Below are 19,042 nucleotides of genomic sequence, written 5' to 3' on the forward strand. Positions count from 1 at the left end.
GGAGTTTTGGAAAGCACAGAATTTCAGACCCAGCTCTCTCATTCGCCAACTGTGTGACTTTGAGCAAATCACTTGACTTCTCTGATCCTCAGTTCCTTTTCTATAAAACAGCATCAACCATAAAACTGCTCCGTCTACTTTATGGATTATGGAAGAAGATCAAAGGAGACTGCAAATATGAAAGCTCTCTGAAAGCACTGTAAAAATATTATTATTGATTTTTACTAGGTGAATAATGAGGATGACAGCTTGGGAATAACTCAACCGAGGTAGTATATGGTCAGTCTGGAAGAAGTGAATGGGTCCTGGGAAATAGCTGGCCAGGCCAGTTTGAAGGACCTTAAACTTGCAAGTCTTAGGGCAGTGTGGCAATTTAGCTGTGCAATCTGGTGAGAGGCTCTTATATTCTAAGCTCTTGCTGTGACAATACTGGCTACGTGGAATCACTGTGTGCTTTCTTACCAGACTTTATCTGGAAAAAGTTTACACACCAGTGGCCTGGCAGAGTTGCCGGGTTTTAGATGCTACAGCTGTGCCCCAGAGAGAACAGCACTTCGTGTGTTGTTCTATTACCTCCCTCCCTGGGGATTCAACAGATGGAACAACAATGGAATCAGAAACCCAAGACAAACCTGTCAGTTTGATGCCTTTAAGCCTTCACAGAATTCACAATTAAAATAAGATAGAATATCCATCTAGGGGGAAGAGAAGGTGCAGAGAAATAGGCCCACAGGTTACACCTTTTTTTGTCTAAGCACGGCTAATACTATCCGGAGGTCCCCACCATATAAAAGGAATTGTATCTGGTGCAAGGTAGGCTCTTAAGAAAATTGCTTGAAAGAATATTATTGCTAGTAGCAATAATTGAGGAATTTTTATATGGAGTTTTATATTTATTTTCATTGAATTTTAAAAAAAACCTTCCAAGTCAACTCAAATTCGGCAGATTCCAAGATGAGTCATCTTGCATCTCAGAACGGTTAGGTAATATGCAGACTGGATCCTAAGTCAAGCAGAGCAACATGTGCTCTGGCAACAACTGGTGAGGAGATAAAGTATTTGGTTATTGTTTTTTTGATAACTTCCAAAGAGAAAGCAGAGAAGCAACAAATATGACCCAAACACTTCTCTCTTTTGTTAAGGCAAATATTTCCAACTACAGCCTCGTGATGGAGTCCGACCTGGGGACCTTCTTACCCTCTGGGCTGCAGTTCACTGGCAGTGACAAGGCCAGGGCCATCGTGGAGGAGGTCATGTGCCTGCTGGAGCCCATCAATGTCACACAGGTCTTTAGAGCTGGAGAAGGGACAGACATTAACTTCTGGATCCAAGCCGGAGTACCTGGTAAGAGCAATAGATGAAGTTGGGGTTCTTTACTGCTACCAATTTAAAATAAAATTTCTGTTCTAACATGCCACAGTAGATACTTGTAGGTCATTTAAAATATGGAAACCCTTAGGGCTTCCCTGGTGGCGCAGTGGTTGAGAGTCCGCCTGCCGATGCAGGGACACGGGTTCGTGCCCCGGTCCGGGAAGATCCCACATGCCGCAGAGCAGCTGGGCCCGTGAGCCATGGCCGCTGAGCCTGCGCGTCCGGAGCCTGTGCTCCGCAACGGGAGACTCTACAACAGTGAGAGACCCGTGTACAGCAAAAAAAAAAAAAAATATATATATATATATATATATATATATATATAAACCCTTAGCTTTGTCCACAAGGTATAATCTGACGATTTCCAATATTGGGATAATAATACTCCTTTTATTTATTTACCCATCTGTCTTCTCTTTCTGAAGTATAAGTTCCTCACTCCAAGAGATTCTGATTTAATGACTCTGGGATTGTGCCTAGAAATTGTTTTGTTTTTTGTTTTAAGCAGGTGTCTGGTAATTGTAGCACAAATGATCTCCTGACCAAAATTTATGAAATAGAGTAGAAGGCAATTATTAATATTAATATCCTTCTAGTTCTAGTCCTATGCTGCAGAAAGTTCTCTGACCCAAATAATTCCCTACCCAAATCCATGATATCTGAAATTTTACCATTAGAGATTTATTCTTTGAGGTTGGGTACTTCTTGCTAATCATATTTTCCTAATGCAGAGACTATTTTAAGAGGTTGGACATAAACTGATTTACCCTGATCAGTGATTCATCAGGTTGATATTTTTAAGACAAGTCCTGGGCAGGGATGAAATTATGTAATAGGAATAGGCCTGGCGGTTACAGGACTAGAAAGGAGAGCAGTCCTAAAGAAGACAAACATAGTACTTCACAAATTTGCCCTAGACTGGCCATGAGAAAGGGTTATTGTTGATATTAGACCTCTATGACCTGGGGTTGTTCCCTCAACACCATTATCTCCATAATCAAAAACACTGTTAAAGAATCTATTTGCAAATTATTCTGTACTTGTATTATGCAAACAGGAAGTCCAGCTTTTGAATAGTTTTAAAATTATGGTTTCCAGAACCATTTCTATGGCTACAAAACATTTCACAGGTTTAAAAAAAAGTCTCTCTAGATCCACCCCACTCCAGCTTTTTTTTTTTTTTAGCCTGCAAAGTAGACTTTACCAATAGCATACTATATGGATTTAAACTTTTTAAAAAGCTCATTCTTTAGATATTATAGATTAAAGCATATTTCAGATGGTAAGGTTGCTAATAATCTTGCATAACTAAAAATAGAAGGAGCTCTTCTTTATTCTAAGACAAGAAACTAAATTCTCTCCAATGGTTTGTGTATATTTTAACCATATTGTGAAATATCTTAAAACAACATTTCCATTTTCAGTGGGTCATCTAGACAGACACAAGACTCTCTACATATATGTTTTTAATCATGATCAAGGTCTAGGGGAAGGGAGTTTGCCCTTTAAGTCCTATAGAACGATTTTGTTTGAATTTTAGATTTTTCCTGACCCTTAACTTTTTCAATAAGAATCTTGGTAAAATTTCAGAAAAGCTAAGTCAGTTTGCTGGGGATAGAGGTGAGGAAAAGACTGGTGGATTGTGGGTGAATTCGAGTGAAGACCGGGGGTGCTTAAAGGGGAGGTGAGGAACTGAAGCCTGGACCGAAGTAGAACAAAACGTGTGCTGCCTCCTCCCAGCTAGTTTTACTTCTGTTGCACTGGATCAACAAAAGAGAATCGGCTCTAGCTTTACTCCTTCCATGTAGATACGCCATAAGAATGGTTCTCTTTGGAATTAACAAGTTGATTTGATTGTCTTCACAAAGGTAAGAAGGGCTGCCCCTCTTGCCACAGTGCCGTGGGGAATTTGAGCCCCCTTGTGGTTGCTTCAGCATTAATGCGAGTTCTAACTTACTGAACTAGTTGTCAGACACACGGTTAGGCTTTTTGAAGACCCTGTCTGTTTGATCTGTACAACAATCCTAAGAGGTAAGTGCAATTATTCCTCTTCTTCAGATGAAGAAACGGACTCAGAGGGACTAAATGACTCGCCCAAGTCTCTCCGGCTCTTAAGTGTAGATGTCATCCTGAGAACAGGCCACTTTGGTTTCAAGGCTGGTGGCCCCTTTCCCACAATATGCAGCAACACAGGGGCGTCTGGAATGCTGAGATGGTCTTCCAAATCTATGGCAGTGTCTGAAATGTTTATCTTACTCAGCTCTTGCTTATGCAAAGGATTTCAGTTCATTCCTGCTCCAGAATAATTTACCCCGGGGGAAAGGAGTTTGTTATTGTAAATAATTACTTATTTCTTCTCGCATTCTTTGTTCCACTCCCCTCTCTATCTCTGTAGATCAGGAAGGTTTATATAAACTTGGTAGTTCATTTAGACTGCAACTAATGTTTCCTGGAATTCTTTTTTATTTCGTTTAGAGTATTTTAAGATGGAACCAAATTATTGCTGTTTTTCCCTATTACTCTTGAAGCTATCTTTTGATATTTCAAGTTTGGGCTCTTCCTGGAAGAAATAATGGAACTGTTTATAACTCTTGTTACCCGTTGAAAATTTCAGGGACTTTAGAAAAAAGATGGAGAACCACAGTTAATCTGAAAAAGAAAATAAAAATATACTAGTTGTGTACTCTGAATTCTTGAAGATATGGTAAGTTACAGTGAGTTAAACCTAAAGATAGGATTCAAGATACTAATTAAGTATGAGTTAAATAACTGCTCACCTAACTTTTGGAAAATTAATGAGAAATACTTCCACACTCCATTCTTCCTTTCTTCTTTCTCTTTTTCTTTCCTGTCATCCATTGAACTAATATTTATTGAGCCCTTACCATGTCCTTGACCTATCAAATTTCTGTAGTCTGATGACTGAGCCCCAATTTTTTAATGTTTCATGTATACTCAATATCAAAATACTAATTAAGAGCACAGGTAGAATTAAAATTCAACATGATTTTCATAAATTATAGAAGCCAAATAGATAAATTTATGAAAGGATCATCTTTGGAGAGGAGATAGGATATCCTTCATCCATCTAGGTGATGTCCATGATGGACAGGATAACTGTCAACATAAGTATAAGGCTTTGGGGGGAAAAGTTAAAAAAATAACAGACGTATTTTCCACATAAACTCTCTGTTCCAGATACCTTTATACTCCAGCCTTCTCCCGTTTCTACCCCCTTCCATACGCCTTCCTATTTTCTCCTCCAAATCCTAAATGCTCTTTAAGTCTCACTCCATATTCATTGGTGACCGCAAATCCATCTTTAACAGACCCTGGTGCTGTGTTGCCTTTCTGAATTTCTAAGACGCTAATGTAGCCCCCAGTCTCGCACTTGAATCACACACAAACGTTCTTGGGGTACTAGGAAATTCCGTGCATCCCGCCTCCTGTACTCAGTGATCAGTTCTTTGAGGTCAAGGTCAATGTTTTCTACTTCGTTGCCTCCTCTGTAGCTCTTAGTTTAATTTTGGGAAACATTTAAATTCTTGTAAATCTCACAAGAGAAAAAACAGAAACATAGAGGTAATTGTTTTCCCGACAAGCTTTGGGTCCTTCAGCTTAAGACTGTGGAGAAAATTAAGGATGCTGAGAAAAAAGACAGAAAGATAGAAAAAACGACAGATGGAAGAACGACATAAATTAAGGAGGCTAGAGCAATTAGGATTATTTATTTACAGGAGTAAAGACTGAGAGAAGATGCTGAGTCATATCTTCTAGTACATTAGTGCAGTAATACACATAGATAATTTACCACATAAAGTGGCAAGATTCTTGTTCCCTGACTCAGTCAAAGGTAATACAAGAGCATGACTCAAAGGAGTGCAAGAGGGATTTAGGTTAGTCTCTATTGGCCCCAGATAGCAGAGAGGCCTTCAACCTTAAACTTTTGCCTGATCCTCCAATTATAAGCTCCAGGTTAGAATGACAGGAATCTATTTCATTCTGAACATGCCAGTAATAAGATATGATTCATGGTTCTCAGAGGTCCTTAATGCATCCTTCTTGAACACCTTTCTTTAGGAACTCTTCTGTAAAATATATGGATACGTTAATGTAAAAAATGAGATGCTCTCTTCTTGTGACCTGAGGCAGTGAGCGCACCATGATTCCGTATCTACCAATGAGTTCCTTCCTCTGCTTCAGAATCTGAGAGGCAAGCTTTTGCTGATGATCTCGGCAAGTGGTAGACAGTGCGCTGGGAAGAATTAGAGTGTGTGTTCTAGCTTCACAACTTTGAACTTCATGTGCCGTCTAAGGCAAATGATGTCAGTTTTCTCAGCCTCACACATTGATTATTAAGCATTCTTTTTTTTTTTTTTTTGCGGTACGCGGGCCTCTCCCTGTCGCGCCCTCTCCCGTTGCGGAGCACAGGCTCCGGACACACAGGCTCAGCGGTCATGGCTCACAGGCCCAGCCGCTCCGTGGCATGTGGGATCCTCCCGGACTGGGGCACGAACCCGCGTCTCCTGCATCAGGAGGCGGACTCTCAACCACTGCGCCACCAGGGAAGCCCTATTAAGCATTCTTATTACTCATCTGCTGTATGGCACTTGGGAATCAATAGTAAAGAAGATAGACAAGATCTGTACTCTCACAGTCTATACAGACTAGTGAGTGAGACTTGGTTATCTCATATGCAAAATAGGTATGGTCACCACCAAGCCCCACGTGCGTTCCTCCTCCTCCTCTGTCCCCTCTCTCATTGACTGCCACCACCTCCCAGAAACCACACAATCATCCGGAACATAGAACCAAACACTCTCAAGTCCAGTTTACTCCAGATTCCTCCTATTTTCAAAGCCCATTCCCTTCTCTCTACCCCACACACCTTGTCTCAGGAGTACTCACTGATTTTCCTATAGCAGCCTCCTACTGACATATCAACCTGCGTTCTTAGTTCCCTTCCATCTAACTGGCTCACTGCTTCCAAAGTGAACTTTCTAAATTAAAAGTCAGACCATCAATTAGGATGCTTTCGGCTGCAAAATATCACAGAAGCTGCCACTTAGAACAGTAGTAAGGGGATTTTTTTAATTTACTTTAAAAAGAGCTCTCGAGTGGGTGGTTACAGAATGCTTGATTTAATCATCAACCACATCAGAGACCCTGGTTCTTGCCACCTTTCCACCGTGCCACCCTCGGCATGTTGACTTCTGTCTTCAGGCGCGTCTCCCCGTGGTCCCTAGATAGCTGCAGCTGTGCTAGGCAACACATTCTCACGCATAGTGCAGTAGTGGAAGAGAGAATGTCTATAATGGCCAGTCCTTCTTAACAGTAAGACAATCGCATCCAGAAGCCCCGAAGCAGATTTTTCCTCAATTTCATTGGCCGTGTTGGTGGCAATGGAGTAGAATTACCAAAATTGGATTATATTGATTGAATTTTACTTCCTGGGTCTAGGGTAGAGCTCAGTCTCTGCTGAAAATGTAGCCTCCTGATGTGTGAGAAAAGCTGGGATTCTTTAGGAAGGAGATGAGGCTTCCCACTGATAAGCAACTAAGAGTAGCAGCATATCTGATCATCTCTCCTCGTTGCTTGAAGTCCTTCAGTGTCTCCCCATCGTCTTCAGTGTCAGGTCTCTGTTTAGCATGGAATTCAAGGTCCTTCTGGTTCCACCCTGGGCTAATGTACAGCCTTGCCTCTCATGGCTGCCCCACTGCTCTCTATCCATCTCTCACTCATACAAGTTTCATTAATTGAGGTTCCGGTGCACCCTGTGTTCTCAGCTTCCTAGCCATCGGACCTGCCCTGTTCTGTCTTCTTCTCCAGCTAATTCCTACTCATCCATGATTCAGCACCTATTTCTCCTCTCACAAGCCTTCTTTGATCCCCAGCGGTCTGGGTGAGTGAACCTTGAGTTATGTTCCCATAACCCCCTGTTTGCCTCTCCTCATGGCACTTACCCTTAGAATTGTGATTGATTGTGAATGTCTCATAGTTTCCAGCACCTAAGGAGAAGCGCCTGGCCCTTGACAAAACGTCCTGAATCAAATGCTGAATCAGTAATGTCTAGGTTTGCAGGAAGAGTTAGATGATGTGAGAGAGGTTTGTAAGCTGTAATGCCATAACGTAAGTTGTGATTACTTTAGTAATAACTTTGCTTCACTGAGCTGTCCTCTTTTCTTGTATCTTGAATTGTTTTTAAAATCACATTTTAATTTCTTTCATCTTTTCATAATAGCTCGGACTCCATAGTGAAGTACCAAATATGCAGATTACTCAGAACTTCCTTCTCGCGTCTTTCTGATACCTTACATGGCATTAAGCAGAACTAAATGAAAACTTTTCACTTCTACATCTCCAAAGGCCTTTCTTTTAAAATTTTCCAAGAAAGGGGAAGATCAGGACACAAGCAGGAATGTAAAGTAAATTGAAGGTTCAACCTCTGGACCCAGGACTCATATGTTTTCCAGTCACCAGATGGAATAGGGCCATACAGTAGTTCTATGTCCCCTGCTGTCGCTAATTAAAAGATGCCTCCTTGATGGTGAAAAAACTCTGTGCTAGTGATGTTGGAGAGGTTGATGCTGCATGGTGAGTAGACCTCACCCCACTGGGAACATGAAAAGGCACTTCCTGGTTTGCGACTATAGCCCTTATTTAAATAGCCTAGCAGTTTCATTCAATCAGCAAGCATGTCTTGAGTGCCTACTGTAAACCAGGCACTCTACACACTGAAGATAGAGCATGAAAAAGACTTACCAGCTCTCTGCCCTTATGGAGTTTACATTGTAGTGGGGAGTGGGGAGAGGACAGTAGGAGGAGACAAACTATAACAAAGAAATCAAGAATGGAGGAAAACATTAGAGAGTGATAAGGGTAATGCAGAGTATTATAGCAGGTGGCTGCCTCTCACCGCTAACTCAGGTGAGTCAGAGCTCTTGCTTTAATGCTCATCATCTGCTGTATGCTAGATAGGTGTGCGTAACATCCACATCAATACCACACTATTGGGAACTGCGCATCAGAACAGCTAATAATAACAGCTAACAGAATAAGCTTCTCATGTTCTTTCCTCTTGCAGTAGGCCTGCTGCAGCTCCAGAGAAGCCATTGGGTATCTTGACCAAAGCAGGCTGGGCTCATACCCTGTAGTATGACTGACAATGGCCTAGAAGGGGAGGGCATTGTTCCTACCATCGGGCAGTTAGTCATGCACTGCCTTCTGAAGTGTCTTCTGTTGTTGCCCAATCTGTTATTTAAAGCCCACATTTTCACTTTAAAGTTAATATACTTTGTATTTTATCTCCTTAACTGTATTGAAAACCAAGAGAGTATTTTATTCACCCTTAAACACCCAATACCTATTATTACCTGGAACATAATAGGTGTCCAATAAATGTTTACTGAGTAGATGTATTTGATTTTAAGATGAACATACAAAAGAATTAAGTCACAGAAAAAGGAAGTTTTGGTACAGCACCAAGATAAATAACACATGCAGAAAGCGATAGGAACTCATAGGGTAGAAGAAAGGAAAGGCCTGGAAGAGGTGAACTGAGCTGGAAACTGAAGGATTTGTAGTGTCAGAAGGGACAGAAGGGGCGAGAAGGGCATTCCTGGTGGGCATTCCTCCTTTGTAAATATTTTAATGTATCTCTAAAAGGTAAGGAGATGTATATATTATATATATATATTAGGAGGAATAATAATATTGTAGTCATACATTATTCCTCCTAAAATATTTTACAATAATCTCTTAATATCATATCCAATATATCGCCAGTTTTCGAATGTTTCCAGTTTCCTCCAAGCTGCATTTTCCTTCACAATTTTCTTGTGTAAAACAGGATTCCAGTAAGGGTCAAACAATGCAATCGGTGGATGTGGTCGATGTCTCCCAAGTCTCTTCTAATCCATAGGTTCCACCTTCATTTTTCTTCTTTCTGCTGCTTGTTTGTTACAGAAACCAAGTACTTTGTTCCATGGGATTTCCTATAGTCTGGATTTAGATAATCCCTTTTCTATGGAATCATTTAACATGTTCCCACTCTCTTATATTTCTGTTAATTGGTAGTTAATTCTAGAGGCTTGATCTGATTCAGGTTTGATTTTGTTTTTTTAATTTTCGGGGGCAAGAATACTTCTTAGGTATCGATGTTTATTTCCGTTATGAGTGATGTCTAGTTTTCTCTCTTCTTATGATATTAACTGTCATTGAAGATTATTGCCGAGATCTGTTATTTCATTGGGGGTTTCAAAATGGTAGCTTTGATTATTAGTTGAAATAATTCTATAAAAAGAACTCTCTCCCCATTGACTATCTGGTTACTCGGAGGTACTTTCGTGTAAGAAAAGTAGGACATATGTTTCATTCTTTCCCTTTATTTACCTATTTTTAAAATTATTAGTTGATTCCCTAGTACCCTCCAAAGATAACTGATTGGGCTAATTTTTACTATCATAATTTACTAATGGATTTAAAAAATATAGATGTGCTTCATTCTGTTGTAGTAATTATGCTTATTTATGCTCAAAATTGTCCTATTTTTAGCCAATGAGAGCCTCTTTAAACTGGTTCCTGAGTTCTTTTGAAATGCCCTTGTAGTCACTGATAGTGTCCTAGCTTTCTGATGTGACAGTGTTCCAGGCTATCTTGTGTATTTCCTGCCCCAGATGGAATCAGCTACTTCTCCAAAGAGCTCCACTTTCTTCTGCTAGGTCACTGTATTTAGAGACCACAGTCTGAACACTAAGTATGCTTATTGCTGCTGGGTTGGTCATTGTTTCTAAGTCTTTTTAGCGGATAGAACTAGAATTTCTTTTTCTCTCAAGAAAAAAGATATTGTGGGGACTTCCCTGGTGACGCAATGGTTAAGAATCCACCTGCCAATGCAGGGGACATGGGTTTGAGCCCTGGCCCGGGAAGATCCCACATGCCGCGGAGCAACTAAGCCCTTCCATCACAACTACTGAGCCTGCGCTCTAGAGCCCGCGAGCCACAACTACTGAGCCCACGTACCACAACTACTAAAGCCCGTGCGCCTAGAGCCCGTGCTCCGCAACAAGAGAAGCCACCGCAATGAGAAGCCCACACACCACAACAAAGACCCAACGCAGCCCCAAAATAATTAATTAGTTAATTAATTTTAAAAAGAAGGTATTGTGAATTATATATTTCCAGTTCAGGTTGAGGACTCCAAAGCTGCTCTTTACCTCACTGGTGTCATGTCTGTGTCTCTTTCTTCCTTTGCCAGAAATCCTGGTTCTTAGTGCAACAGCATAACCACTCACTTGCTTTCTCCCACAGCACACACGGTAGTCTCAGAATAACACCACCACACAACTAACAACAGCGTGATTATTGAAAATGGTTTGTTTATTGCAGGTTCTTTTTATGTCTTTAGGATACGTTATATATTCCACTAGAGATGTACACATTTCTGTTAACCTGTAATGCAAGTTACCCTGAATGAAATATCATTTCCATCTTTCATATTTTTGTCTTAAAATCTGAAACTAGTGATTTCTAAAATGCTTAAATGCTTATTTATAATTTTTCTTTATAAAGCGAGAAAAAGGTTACAGACAAGACTAGTTGTAAGACTTATTAAAATAATTACCTTGGAGTGTCATAGTTGGATCCTCAACACATACATTGCCTGTGCTTTCTTATTAGGTCTGACTCAGACAGTTTCATTCATTCATTCATTCATTCATTCAAGAAATATCTAGTAAGTACTACATGACATTCAGACAAGGGGAATAAAGAGGGAATTTAATACGTGTTGAGCGTCTTTTGTATGTCAAGTATTATTTTAGCTGCTTTACATACATTATCTTATATAATTTTATAAGAACCTTTTAAAGCATACAGTAGTAGTCTGTAACCAATTTTCAGATGAGTCAGTTGGAGCTCAGGGAGTTTCCTTTGTCCAAAGTCACAAAGATATTAAGTGGAAAAGCCAGAATTAACATATGGGCCTGTTTTATTCCAATGTCATATACAAGGTTCACTCTCTGTCCTCAAGGAGTTAATGGAGGGTTTAGACACAGGAAGAACAAAGCACCGTAGGAGTTCAAGGAAGAGAGGAATTAAAATCACGGGGCATCACAAAAGAGGTGGCATTTCACCTGATTTTCCAGAAAGAGCAGCATTTTGTTGGATGGAGAGGGACTGCATTGCACATGAAAAGATGGAGATACACAGAATTGCACAGGCAAGAAAGTTCAACAGGTTCTTGAAATGATGAGTAGTCTGGTTTGGCCAAAGTTTAGTTTAATATAGGGAAACAGAGCTAAAACTGAAAAGGTCCCTTGGGACTCCAGTTGGACCCTGAACGCGATTCAAAGAATTTGAGACAGCCAGAAACTTTTGAAAGTTCTGAACAGGAGTGAGACGTGATGGGGCTCAATCCCAGCCACTGAGTAGGCTTCATCTAACGCACAGCATCCTCCTTTGAGAGACTCAAGACAAAAACCAGCTTCATAGATCTGCACATCTCGTGGGCTGGTCTGCATGTCTTCTGGCAATTTCTTGCTAAAATTGCACTTTTTTGGATGTTTTGCTACTTGATGTTTTGCCAAATTAAACTGTACAGTTGGAGAGACTTGGAATAGTCCCATAAGGTATTGCACTGTGATTGGCAGGGGTTGCTGGGGTTCTCAGATATTAACAATGAAGTCTTACTGTAATTGGACATAATCTGCTTGTTGAACCTTCTTTGAGTCAAAGAAGTCTTCACGTATTGTGACAACTCATCAGTTTCTTACAAGAGCTCTACTAAAAATATGCTTATCAATTTAATTACTTTAATAAGCATAGGATTATGGGAAAAACAGGAAAAGCATCACAATTCAAGAGATTTTGGTAAAATTGAGTTCTGATTGGGTAAGGACTTTTTACTATAGAAATGAGTTGTATCTCAATTGTGTACGATAGACTCCTTAGTCTGGGTACTTTCATTGGCTTAAGATCCTTCCTTTGCTCAGTATTAAAGTTCAAAAATGACTACTTAACCTGATATTCTTGTACATTTCCCTCATGGGAATTTCTAACACCGTGAATTAAGTCTCCCTATTATCTCGTTTTTATAGGAAAGTGTGAGATTGCATAATTCATGGTAACTAAACTTTCTTTTACAGTATGACATTTGCTATCTTAATTGTCCTTCCAGTTCGTAATGCATAAATCAAATATGGTTGAGATCTGTGAAATCTATTAGTTGTGGATCGCTTGTAATCTGGCAAGCTGTTGCCTGTAATAGGACTAATTATGAAGTGTGTCCTCAGTATTCTTTCCTTTCTTCCTTCCTTCCTCCCTCCTCCCTCCCTTCTCCCTCCTTCCTCCCTTCTCCCTCCTTCCTCCCTTCCCCTTCCTTCTTCTCTCCCTCTATCTGTCCCTCCCTCTCCTTCTCCTTCTTTCTTTCTTTCTTTCTTTCTTTCTTTTTTTCTTTCTTTCTTTCTTTCTTTCTTTCCTTCCTTCCTTCTTTCCTTCCTTCCTTCCCTCCTTTCTTTCTTTTTTTTTTTTATGCACTTCTTTCTAATTGTATTTCAAGTTCTTTCCAAAACAAGGCCTTTGGATACCCCAGGTTCAATATGCCCCTGGGCCTGGTCCACTGCTGTCTTGTATTCATGTGTGGGTATTCATTCGTTCACCAACATTAAATCCCAGGATAGGTGTGGTAAAACAGGACTCCCTCCTCCATGGCACAAGTCCTTTGCTGGTTTTAGAGGTGGACTGCAGTCTTTGCAGAAAACACACAGGAACGTTTTCTTGGAACTGAAGTGGGATGAAAAGTGCCTGCCCTGAACATCACCATCTTTTCCCTGACCCTTCCCCTCCAGTTTCTGAAGATACAGCAGAAAGTAATCTTCCTTGAAGATACTGGATAACAATTCCATAAAACAAAAACACATGCTTCCACATGCACAGATATGTTGGGTTTAGTTCAGCTGCTGGATGAGCTGATAGATGCATTCACCTTGACAGCCAGGTGAGTCCACTTCCTTAAGGAAGCCCACTCTATTTTTGGTAGCATGACAGGCCACTGAGAGTTGGAAAGGGCGCAAGAACCCTGAGATCACCTGAAAATTCTTCCCCGGAAAGGCAATTTCGTGAATGAGGTCTTCCAAGCAAATGACACCAAACTTCCCCAGGTGCTCCTCAATCACTGTGTTGTCTGTCAGAGGGATGATTTTATTCTTGACCTTGGCTTGTCCACGTTTCAAGATGAGTTCCCGAACAGACTTCAGATTTGGAAATCCCCAGGTCACATAAGTTTCCACTATACAAAGCATGTTTATGGTTTGAGGGGTTACTTGCATAAAGACCCCACTGAAAATCTTATTCAGGCGAAGTCTTGCAATGGTCCTCTGCACCAGTAAACTCACCCCATTAATCCTTTCGATGCGCACAACAAAGGCCAAGCAATGTTTATCTGGCGCTTCTAAGCCATGAGGTTTCACTTCTAGTTGTTTGAGTCGCACCCTGTCACGTAGTTGCCGCCAGGAATCATGTAGGAACCATTCTAGTCGCTTAAACTTGATCTCTTTTCCTTTCCTCTGCTCCTTCCTTTGCAAAAGCGCCTGCTTTGCCTGGGTGGCTTTCAGGCCCTGATAAGCCTTCCTCTTTTTCAGGAGATTTTTCTGAAACCAAAGGGATCTTTTTTCTTGCCTCTTCCTCTGCCATCTTTCCAACTCTCTCTCTCTCTCTCTCTCTCTCTCTCTCTCTCTTTCCTTCCTTCCTTCCTTCCTTCCTTCCTTCCTTCCTTCCTTCTTGTTGTAATGGCTGAAATAGTCTCCTGACAATTGAGAGAACAGAATCCTATGTAGAGATAGGCATGGCTTTCATCAATACCCAAAACTACCCAGTTATGGAAGGTTTAAACCTAAGTGGAAATGTTTGCTGGACACATCTATACAAAATCCACATTTTTTGCAGAAATAGTTTATTAAGTATCATTGATGCCATATTTAAAGAATGAAGGTACTCATAGATATCATTTTAATATCTTTAGTCAACACTGCAGTGCAAAGCACAGATGGAGGGGTCAGTGATTCCACACTCACTATTCCTGACAGAAGATTTTATCCGAAATAACTGTAGTCATTTAATATGTTAGCTTCAATTGCTGTAATTTCTCATCTTGTATTGGTGTAGACCCAGATATGTGTTCAGGTTACAGTTGTGGTTCACACCCTTGACTGAACTTTAAAATCACCTGGAGGCTTCTAAAAATATATCAGCACTGACGCCCCATCTCCAAAGATTCAGATTTAACTGGTCTGGCTGCAGGGTCACAACAGTTGCACAAGTTCAGGGAGTACATTTACCATAGAACATATTCATCCCTCAGGGCCCGCAACCTCCCAGAGCACAAGTCCCTTGTGTTCCATGTGAAAGGTGCCTGCTGGACTTGTGCAAACTTGGGGCCAGAGAGAGGGCTTGAGCACACCTGTTTTTAGAAGCCCCCCAGGAGACTGCAATATACAGCCAGACTTGAAAACCATTTTGAGGTAAAACATAGCCTAGATGTTAAGAGCATGGATTTAGGAGTCAAGCAGAAATGGATTCAAAATCTTGCTCTACCACTCTCTAGCTGTGTGACCTTAAGAAAGTCATTTAACCTCTCAGAACTTCAATTTCTTCGTAAATAAAAGGGTGATACCCGCCTTGTGTGATTATATTCAAGAAAAAAATAGACAATCTGAGTGAAATACTTGGCACAAAGTTAACTCTCAAGAAGCCACTGTTATTATTTCAGTTATTAAAGCATAATTTCTGTATTAGTCCAGACTCCTTCAGTACTAAGTGACAGAAATCTAACTCAGACAGCCTGGAGCAAAATGGAGAATCTGAGCGAGCCACAAGAAGAGTAGGGCTGGATTGGGTCTTACGGACTCCAGCAATGGGATGCTGTTAGGACACGTCCTCTCCCTCTCTGGTGCTTATTCCACCTTCTTTCATGGTGCCTTCATTCTCTCAAGCCAGCTGTCCCCTTAGAGGCTGAACTATGACCTTATGCAGCTCAAAACTCAAGACTTAACATCTTTACAGCCCGTGAAGCACAGAAGAACCAAGTAATTCATCACATCCAACTCAGTTGGGAAAATCACAGTAGCCCAGCCTCGCTCCTTTGTTCATCCCTGTTGTCAAGGTGTGTAATCCTTGAAGTGGGGAGAAGTGGTGGTGTGCAGATGAACACAGTAACTACCTTTATTTTCACTGTTGAGACCTGATTCAAAATATATAAAATACATAAAACCTCTGCCATCTAGGATCTATTAGCAGATAAGGAAGGACAGCAGTGAAGTCCCAGGAACAATAAAAAAAAGTACCCTGAATTTATAATACCTGTTCTCTCAGCTCTTCATGACCTAAAATGAGTTTAGGGCGAGAAAAGCATTTGTTAGACTTTTCTGGCCCAGTTTACCTGAGACACTCAGGTGACCAGGCAGATGCGGAGCTGGATAAGTTGATGCCACACTCCCAGCAATCCGCATGATTGAACACCTGAAGTGTTCTCTCCTGCCACCTCTACCCCACGGTCTCTCCTTACCTCTACAGATGGGAAAACTTAGGAGACTTATTTATAGGAACACACTCTACAGATGCACTGTGTATTTATCCAAGAAGGAGGCAATGAGGAAGAATGTCACTACAGACTCAGAGACATCCTTTAACATTTGAATTGTTCTGACCACTTACCTCACATTTGTCTTAGAGAGGCAGCAAGTGTCATGAAGGAGGAACAGGCTTCATAGTTTTATAGCAGTGTGGTTCTGACAAGTCATTTAACTTCTCTGAGCTTCAGTTTCCTGATCTGTGAAATGAGGGCAATAATATTCCACAGGACTATTGTGAGAATTGAATGTATTTGATAAGTGATAACGTATTTGAAAGTCAATTGCACTCTACACAGTTGATCTTCAATAAGTGGTTTCAGTGTTTGGGGTTTAGTTTTATATTTTAAGAAATTACCGAAGAGGCCTTGCTATGAACATGGTTTCGTGTGTTTAGACCCAGTAGAGAGGGTGACTGGGCATATAGTTGAATATTCTAGGACATACTGCAAAAGATGCGTGAGTATCATTGCTGCTCACTGACCTTTGGGTCTTAGCATCTTACTTCGTGGTTACATAAACGAGTGACGAAACTGCTGGCATTCACTTCAAGTGACCCTGATACTTTACTGGTTCGGCGGCATTGTTTAGGAAGGCACCTGACTCACTTCATTCTGACATGGTGAACACGGCAGAGAAGAAAGCAAAGAAGAAAAAAGTCAAATGTTAATACCATTGGTAGCTCTTCTATGTCAAATGATGCTTCTGGGATTTTGAGACCTCTTTACAGTTCCTATTCAGCCAAAGTAAATTGGTTATGGGTGGATAAGAGTTGGTGGGAGGATCATATAAGTGAATGTGTAAAAGCCAACTGGCTCGTGGCCAAGGACACAGATGGCATGCTCATTGACTCTCTTGGACAACATCAAGCTCTAGATTCTGTGCTGTGGACCGACTGGGTATTCTCTGTTGGCAAGGAGCCTCGTCCCAGACGGTGATATTCAGATAGTACGCACCAAAAATATGTATATAGTAGGCATCTTCTCTGACCTAAAAATGGGGGGATTACCTTTCTAAGCTTACACTAGTGTTAAGACTCCATAACCTAAAGCCCATATTTTTTCAGAAGTGAAAACTGCTTTTGGTATAAAGCAGAGATGATTCAAATGAAGGAGAATGAGATTACCTCTGCCTTTCAGGAGCAAGAGATTAACTAGCACAGAATTGCCTATATCAAACAAACATGAGTAAAGGTCAGCTATGGATTTTAAATTGTTCAAAAGATTGTTACTTTGACATGACTAAAATGTAGGGAGCAAATTGATGAGATCTCAGCAGTGAAGGAATGTATTTTCTTAGTACTTTTTAACATCCAGTCTTGGTACAATTTTATTTCAATTTCTGCTAATACAACCACATAAATGCCTGATTTAAGTCATTTAAGTATCCCGTGGCAACGTGATCTTGTGCTTCTCTCTTTCATTTCCTTCCTGTCCCTCCCGTTCTTTTTTCTTGAGAGAATCAGGAAGAGGTTTCCCATTTCTCAACTCTTGAATCTGTTTATGAAAATTGGAACTAAACAGCTTAACACAATTAAGCAGGATGCCTCATTCATCAAACCTTCATTTTTCTAAGACTCCAGCCTGTCAGTCACCAAAAAGCGTGTGTTAAGTGGAAGCTGTGCTTCTACTCTGTTGGCTACATCTGTTGACAATTACAGAGGCACATGTGATGCCATTCCTGTCATGGCATGTGCTTCCTTGTGCCTCTGGTCACAGGCCTTCAGGGACATTTACAAAGCGTGTCCTGGAACTAAAGAGTTTAATTTTGCCTGCTAATGTGTTTATGTATCTTGTAAAGGAACTAATCATTCCCTTTTGCTTTCCCTTATTATGGGTGTGTGTGTGTGTGTGTGTGTGTGTGTGTGTGTGTGTGTGTGTGTGTGTGTGTGTGTGTGTGTGTGTGTGTGTGTGTGTGTGTGTGTGTGTGTCTGCACCAGAAAAGGACCATGCCATATAATAAGCATAAAGACCTTTTTCTCATACCCACCCACCTTTCTTGTAAACCACTGCTTTTATTTTTTTTTATTATTATTTTGTCAAATAGCATATTTCTTGGCTTTTCTTGGATTTTATCTATTTTTTGAATACTACTGAATTCTGATTTCATATTTAGTCAAGGTTTGGATCAGGTTTTTAAAAAATATAATCCACGTAATTATAAGTCACTGGGACTCCCTCTGGAGTTATGCTTTCTTTCTTTTGGATCTCTAATTGACCTGTGAGCATATAGCGTTTTGCATTCTATAAGCCATATTATTCAGGAAGTATCTAGAACCTAGAAAAGTGGAGCTGAATTTACAAGTCATCTGTCTAGGTAGTTTATTGCTCTAAGCTTAGTACCTAGAATATTTGGCAATGTCCAAAGTATTGACCTTTTTTCCTGCTTTCATTCAAATATTTAGCACTGGGTATGCATGACTATAGGAATACTAATTTTTTCATTTAAAGGAGAGGTACTGATTTGGGATATTGTGAGTACCTCATTAATATTATGAACAATTAAATGAATTCTAGTAGAAGAGCTACCTGAAAGAGAGCTAGAAGATAAAGAAGTTCAGACTGAATTTAAAGCCAATGGTAGTTTCATCCATGGTGGTTAATGATGTTTCTTAATCTTTAAATATCAAGTGTGTTGTAATGCTTAATTATCCTTGATATCTAAATGAATTACCACCATATTGGAGAAGAGTGGAAGTGACCTACAGATTCTTTAGTGCTTATTGAAGAGGAGTAGCTTGAAGAGTTTGGAGAATTCTACAGAAGAGAGGAAGCTGTTAGAACCAAGGTACCACCTTCTTCAAATGGGGAAAACAGGATGCACGAGTGTGCCTCTTCTCCAACATTAAGTTTTGCATCGGTTTGCTGTTAAACTCAAGGATTTGTGAAGGAAGCAATTCTAATTGCTTGGCACTTAAAAAACTTGCTCTGTTAGAAGTATTTTGAAAATTTGATTGCATTTTGAGTCACGCAAATGTACCTGGAATAAATTTTTGCTGTACGCCTAAATAATCTGTCATTTAAATGCAACTGTAGAATTCTCAGAGG

General features: G+C 40.4%; 1 protein-coding gene and 1 pseudogene across 2 annotated transcripts in view; one reads left to right on the forward strand and one right to left on the reverse strand.

Annotated features, from left to right (window-relative positions):
- The window catches only part of CPQ (carboxypeptidase Q), a 453,369-nt gene that overhangs the window by 380,044 nt on the left and 54,283 nt on the right, over window positions 1–19,042 (forward strand). The window contains exon 7 of one of the 2 annotated variants that reach the window (XM_004275363.3): window positions 1,143–1,344. The exons of the other annotated variant lie outside the window; for it this stretch is intronic. Coding sequence (XP_004275411.2) covers window positions 1,143–1,344 — 202 coding nt within the window. The remainder of the gene's footprint in view (window positions 1–1,142; window positions 1,345–19,042) is intronic. 2 annotated transcript variants of the gene reach the window in all.
- Window positions 12,881–14,061, reverse strand: LOC101282240 (60S ribosomal protein L7-like 1; annotated as a pseudogene).

Source organism: Orcinus orca, chromosome 17 (genome assembly GCF_937001465.1).
Source record: "Orcinus orca chromosome 17, mOrcOrc1.1, whole genome shotgun sequence".
Lineage (NCBI taxonomy): Eukaryota > Metazoa > Chordata > Mammalia > Artiodactyla > Delphinidae > Orcinus > Orcinus orca.